Source organism: Microtus ochrogaster, assembly GCF_000317375.1.
Source record: "Microtus ochrogaster isolate Prairie Vole_2 chromosome 14 unlocalized genomic scaffold, MicOch1.0 chr14_random_1, whole genome shotgun sequence".
Lineage (NCBI taxonomy): Eukaryota > Metazoa > Chordata > Mammalia > Rodentia > Cricetidae > Microtus > Microtus ochrogaster.
The window spans coordinates 26,746,427-26,752,628 of NW_004949096.1; the positions used below are offsets into that span (position 1 = coordinate 26,746,427).

Here is a 6,202-nt window from a genome sequence, read left to right on the forward strand (position 1 = left end):
AAAAAAATAAAATAAAGTCAGGAAATGTTCCAAATATTCTCAGTGGTCATTCCAAATAACAACAAAAGATAGCTAAAAATAATAAAAACATTGCTTAAATTGATATTATGTGTTTAAAATATGTGAGGGATAAAACATAAATACTAACTAAGCCAATAAGCCAAGCAATATTAATCACAAAAGTTCACTGTCAAAGCAATGCAAGCACAGCTAGAGAGAGAGGTACGTATACTGACCACCTCCACAGGAAGTGGCTCGCCCAGCTGCACAGTTAATAACTAACAATGAAACCTGGGTGTCTAATTCTGCTTCCTAAGTTTTTGTTAGTAAACTAAGATATTTATCCTAATGAGCAAAACTGAAGTAACCTCAGATTTTGGTGGCGCTTAGCAGTGCGCTTCATCTGCCCCACGCTCCAGCCTCCATTACTGCACCCAGCAGCCACTGGGCCTTCAGAGGTTGTAATCTGTGAGGTTCTGATGTTTGCTTTGGATTTGGGGTGGAGGAAGGGCTATTATGTTTGTTCACATACAATTTTTTCCAAGAAATTAATTGGTGACATTTAAAACACATGCTTCCCATTTAAAAGTCTGATATTCTAGCTTCTCTCAAAACATTTGCAGGATCCTGGCAGCCGGGGGTAGTCACAGAGCTGAGGCCTATGTTATCTGGCACAGCCTCCCTGTGACCACAGCGATCACTGCATATGGACTGCTCTAGAACCGCCAGTCAACGCTGCCCTGTGCGCCTGTACATCCTGGTCTCCCACTTGGCTGCAGGCCATCTGACACAAACAGATGCAGCAAGGGGATACAGGCAGGGCCAAGATGCTCTGGTCCTGTCAAATCCTTATTCAGTCAGAGGAAATAAAAGTCAGACCAGAATGCCAAGTGTTTCAGGGAGCACGAAGAGCATGTTTCTTTGAGGGAATAACTTGGAAAACATTAGGGTTTTAATGCAGAGAATATCTTCTAAGGGGAAAAGTGTCAATTTGGGCTGAAAAGCTGATGGCGTAATAAAGATTAAGAAAGGTAAAGTCATTGACAGTCCGAGTTTACATACCTCAGAACTGGACAGGCCCGAGTCTGTGTCATCTAGGCCTTTGAGGAGCTCGTCCAGCCTTTTCTTCTCTCTGTCGATCATAACCACCAGGCTTCTGGGGCTCTTGGCCAACTACAGGATGTATTAGTAAGAAATGTAAGCAACAGTGCAGTGTGGAGTCCAGGGATAAAATGAGAACTCTACAAAATAGACACACTGAATTCCAAAACTGGAGAGATTGGGCATTTTGATTTGCTAGGTAATTTTATTTTATGACAAATCTTTTATAGATGACCATTCTCCAAGCAGGTATTTTCAGGACATGCAAGCCCTCTTTTATCTCTCTCTCTCTGTGTGTGTGTGTGTGTGTGTGTGTGTGTGTGTATGTGTGTGTGTCACGCGTGCTCTGGAACTCTTGTGTGCATCTGTCAGCTATAGCACATATGTGGAGGCCAGAAGACAACTTGAAGTGCCCTTTCTCTCATTGTGTGAGCCCAGGAAGAGAACTCAGGCTCGAGGCAAGCACCCTTTATTTACCCACTGAGTCATCTCACTGGTTCTGGGCAGGCCTCCTTATTAACCACAAAACAGGGTTTCTCTGTGTAGTCCTGACTGTCCTTGAACTCGCTCTTGTAGACCAGGCTGGACTAGAACTCACAAAGATCCTTCTGCCTCTGCCTCCAGAGTTTTGGGATTAAAGGTGTATGCCACCATTGCCCAGCCACCAAAAATCATTTATATATATATTATATATATATTATATATAATATATATATATATTAGTGTAAACTGTTTTAAGCTTCTTCTCCAGATATATAGATACAGATGATAGACAGACAGATGTATTGCTAAAGAAGATATGGATATACAGATGTAGAAGTAGAAAAACATTTGCCAAAACACCAAGAAGGACTCTTGGATACTTTCTGGTACCACACATCCACTTAGTGAAAGTGCTTTTAAATTTTTAGAATGTTGGGACCGGGCATACAGATCAGTTGGTAGGAGTAGCCTCCCAAGCATGAAGCCCTCGGTTCCATCTCTGGCACCTTACAAAGCTGGGCAGCCTGGTGTGTATTTATAATTTCAGCACTTGGGACGTTGAAGCAGAGGGATCAGAAGTTCAAGGTCATCCTCAACTACCCACCAAGTGTGAGGCCAGCCTGAGCTACGTGAGACCTTATATCAAAAATAAACTAATTTCTAGACTAACATAGAAGGCATTTAAATAAAGATTCCATTGCTGCTGTTGAAAGGAGAGAAGAGGACCTAAATTGAAGCTATTGTGTGCATCAGCAAGAACTCAGAAACGGAAAACTCCACTACTCTTGGAAACAAAACAGTACATCAAGATCCAATGGGCCAGCACAGACAAGGGTAGAGGAGGTTGGAGACAGTTCCCTGACGTTACACACGCATGGAGCACAGAAGACAGAGAGGCCGAGGCCAGCCTGGCAGTGGCAGACTGACTCAGGAACAAAGCTTCCTGGAATGGCAGGCCAGTTGTGAGAACTTCAGGCCTGAGCTGAGGAAACAGCTCTCTCTCTGCTACAATGTGGCTTCCCAGTGACTAGCTGTCCAAGTTGTTACTGTCGAACACCCCACAGACGTATCTTGTAGATTAATTAATTAGCATTCTGGGCTAATAAAGAAGTCCCTGTGCCCTTAACTCATCTGTGTGTACCTTAAAGACAAACCAAATCAGGTTACCTGAACTGTGGTGCACCAGGGATGGACCCCTGAATCAAGGATAGTGACCAAATGCTGGGGGATCAGGGGAGGATAGGGGAGGTGCTGAAGGGGATCAGTAGGTGGGGCCAGAGGGGTAGATTACCAGCTGGCCTCTCTAAGTCAGCCTTGCTGCTCTGCCAGGAACGTTTTCACTCCAAGTTCTAAATGCAGGAGCTACAATATCAAGTCTCATAAGGAGAATGAGTTGATAAATAAATATTGGCTTGGTGTGGGAGACTTGTCTGTATTCTGTCAATCATGTTTTAAATAAATGCTGATTGGCCAGGCAGGAAGTATAGGCAGGAAAACCAGACATGAAGAAGAGGTGGAGCAAGGAGAACAGGAGTATTCTGGGAAGCAGGAAGGCCCTCCGCAGTCCTGCCCAGACCACAGAAGAAGCAGGATGTATCTGCCTGGCTGAGAAAGGTACTGAGCCATGTGGCTACCATAGATAAGAAAAATTGGGTTAATATAAGCTAGAAGAGCTAGGAAGTAGCCTGAGCTAATGGATCAATCAATTTTGTAACTTATGGAGACCTCTGTGTGATTTTCTTTGGGGGTTTGCCAGCTGTGTGGTACCAGGTGGGACAGAAACCCCATCAAGCAGGCCCCCTCATGTTACACTGGCATGCATACTTTATTGATGTACAAATTAAAATCTGGAGGAAAGTACTGTTCAAACCCTTTTCCGACTATCCTTAGTGATCAAGTAAAGCCTAGCTGCAGCTAGCTGTTTTGAAAGAGACAGAATAGGATAGAAGGAGACGGGGGGGGGGGGGGGGGGCAGGGCAAGATGGGAGACGTGATGTAATTAGACTAGAAAGCCTGTATGGGCATGTGCACCATGTATGCACACGTGAGACAACAAATAAATTACACACCATGACCCTTTCAGCCCCGGCTTACTCCCACATCGTCTCTCAAATCATGAGATACCTACCTCAATGTTTCGCTTAATAAAGTCTTGGCTGAGTTTACTCCTAAGCTCAATCTTTTCTGTACTTGGAAAGAGTTTCTTTTCTGTTTTGATCAATGGCACATCACAGGTAAAATCTAGTATTGGAAGAGTTAAAAGTGATTTCATAATTACAATTGTGAATCATACAAAAATTCATTTAAGTTTATGTTAAAATATATCTTAAAAACATAAATAGAAGAAATAATTTTTAAATTCTTGACCCAGAAACAGAGTATGGACTTTTTCTTTGTTTTAGATTTATTTTCTCCCCATCCTCCTTAAGCCAGATTTCTATCTGTGGCAGCCTACTTTTTAAAATAATTTTGCAATTAAAATACAATTATATCATTTCCCTCCTTCTCTTTCCTATCTCCAACCCCTACCACCACCACTACCAGGTACCTAACTTGCTCTCTGTATCTCCCAAATCATGGTCTCTTTTCCTTTAATTGTTGAGACATATATATTATACAGATACACAAACATTTAAATGCAATCTGCTCAGTCTGCATAAAGTTACTTGTATGATATGATTTGAGGACTGACCACTTGGTATTAGACAACCAATTGGGAGGCTCTTTTCTGCAGAGAACAATCTCCCCCTTTCTCACAACCAATCAAAATACAGAGAACAAACAATGGTGGAGCGTCCAGCCCCAATGATACATCTAAAGACAACTCCTGCACCTAAGGCTCAGAGCACATTAGGGAAGAGGAAATCCTCTCTGTGTTTGAAAAAGGTTTCCTTTCTGTTTTGATCAATGTATCATTTCTTTCCCTCCTCACAGGTAAAATCTAGCATTGAAAAAATTAAAAGTGATCATGTAATCACAATTGTGAAAAAAAAATGCTGTAAGAGCCAGAGGAACAGGTAGTCTGCTACCTACTTTTTAAAAACTATCATGCAAAATTTCAAATATCCAGTAATCAGATGCAATAATGAAGTTTCAATCAGTGACTTCACCATGGATCAACTCACAAAGGATTATTTGCCACATATGTTCGTAGAGCTGTGACTGAGCCTAGTACCTTCCAAGTCCTAGGCGAGCTCTCTGCCATTGAGCTCAGCCTAAGCCCTTGTGCTGACCCTAAACTCTAGCTCCTTCTTCTTCTTCATCCATTTACTCTAAATTGTACCAAGTTCCCTATTTCCGTATACAGCCAACATCCTCTTGTGACAACTATATAATCACACAAATTAAACATACCCATCTTCATATTCGGCATGCAATTTTCATAATTTTCTGGAGAAATCTGAGTATGAAACACTGAGAAAAAGTCGTCTTCAAACTCACAGTGTGAAGGCTCTACTGATACAAAAAGAGAGAAAAAGATCATTCAACATCCACAAAGTAAGATAATCTACACAGTGGACACCTCTCTACTATCCCTCAGTCCGCTCCACACACCACAACTGCTTCTGGAAAAGTCAGTGTGGCTCCCAAGTTGACATGGCAGTCATCATCACATGAGCCCTGGAAACAAACTGCAGAGGACGGCCAGACAGCACTTCCTAGACACAGGAGAACATGCTAGAGCATTCTCTGTTGGTGACCCAGGCAGATCCCCGCAATTGTGACACAGGCAATATGCACAGTAGGTAACAGAATTATGTTTTCCTCTTTATTTTAGGCCTCCAAGTTGAAGGTTTTAAAGCTATAGTCAGCCATTAGCAGAATGCCTTTGAGCTGGGCAGGATGGCAAAAAAAATACCTGCAATTTCAGCAATAGGGAGAAAACTCAAGAGGTCCAGGAATTCAGAGCAAATCCAAGGCCAGTCTGGGCCACATAAAACAAAGCCTGCAAGATGGCTCCATGGGCCAAGGCACTTGCACGAGCCTTAAGACCTGAGCTCCATCCCAAGTAAAGGTGGAGGGAGAGAACCAACTCCACAAAGTCCTCTGATCTCTACACATGTGCGATGCAGGTACTCCCACCTACCTGCACACACACACAGAGAGAGAGAGAGAGAGAGAGAGAGAGAGGGAGAGAGAGAGAGTTTTTAATTTAAAAGAGAGAGTATATTTGGGAGACTCATGGAAGTTAGAAACTTCCATGTTAGCTAAGCTCCATGCAGAAGAAAGGACACTGCAATGTTAAACATTTTTTTTCTTTAGCAGTGATTTTTTTATGTTTTCATATTAACTAATTTGATCATAATGTATCTTTGTCCTGGCCAGCTTTACATCAACTTGACACAAGCTAGAGAGTCATTGGAGAAGAGGGAATCTCAGTTGAGAAAATGTCTCCCTTAAGGTTGCTTACAGACAAGTACATGGGAAGGCCCAACTCACTGTGGCTGATACCATCCTTTGCATGTGGTCCTGGTTCTATAAGAAAGCCTTCTGAGAAAGCCATGAGGAGCAAGGCAGTAATCATCACCCCTCCATGGCTTCTGCATCAGTTCCTGCCTCCAGCACCCGTTCTGCTTGACCACCTGTCTCCCTTCATTGGTGTGATGTGACCCCCTGT

At 42.7% G+C, this 6,202-nt stretch overlaps 1 protein-coding gene across 1 annotated transcript in view; it reads right to left on the reverse strand.

Moving 5' to 3' along the window:
* Window positions 1-6,202, reverse strand: part of LOC101991587 (G-protein coupled receptor 176) — a 180,242-nt gene that overhangs the window by 37,268 nt on the left and 136,772 nt on the right. Inside the window, exons 7-9 of the mRNA XM_026787743.1 lie at window positions 4,939-5,040; window positions 3,713-3,825; window positions 1,063-1,173 (exon numbers count right to left, since the gene is read on the reverse strand). Of these exons, the coding sequence (XP_026643544.1) occupies window positions 1,063-1,173; window positions 3,713-3,825; window positions 4,939-5,040 (326 nt within the window). The remainder of the gene's footprint in view (window positions 1-1,062; window positions 1,174-3,712; window positions 3,826-4,938; window positions 5,041-6,202) is intronic.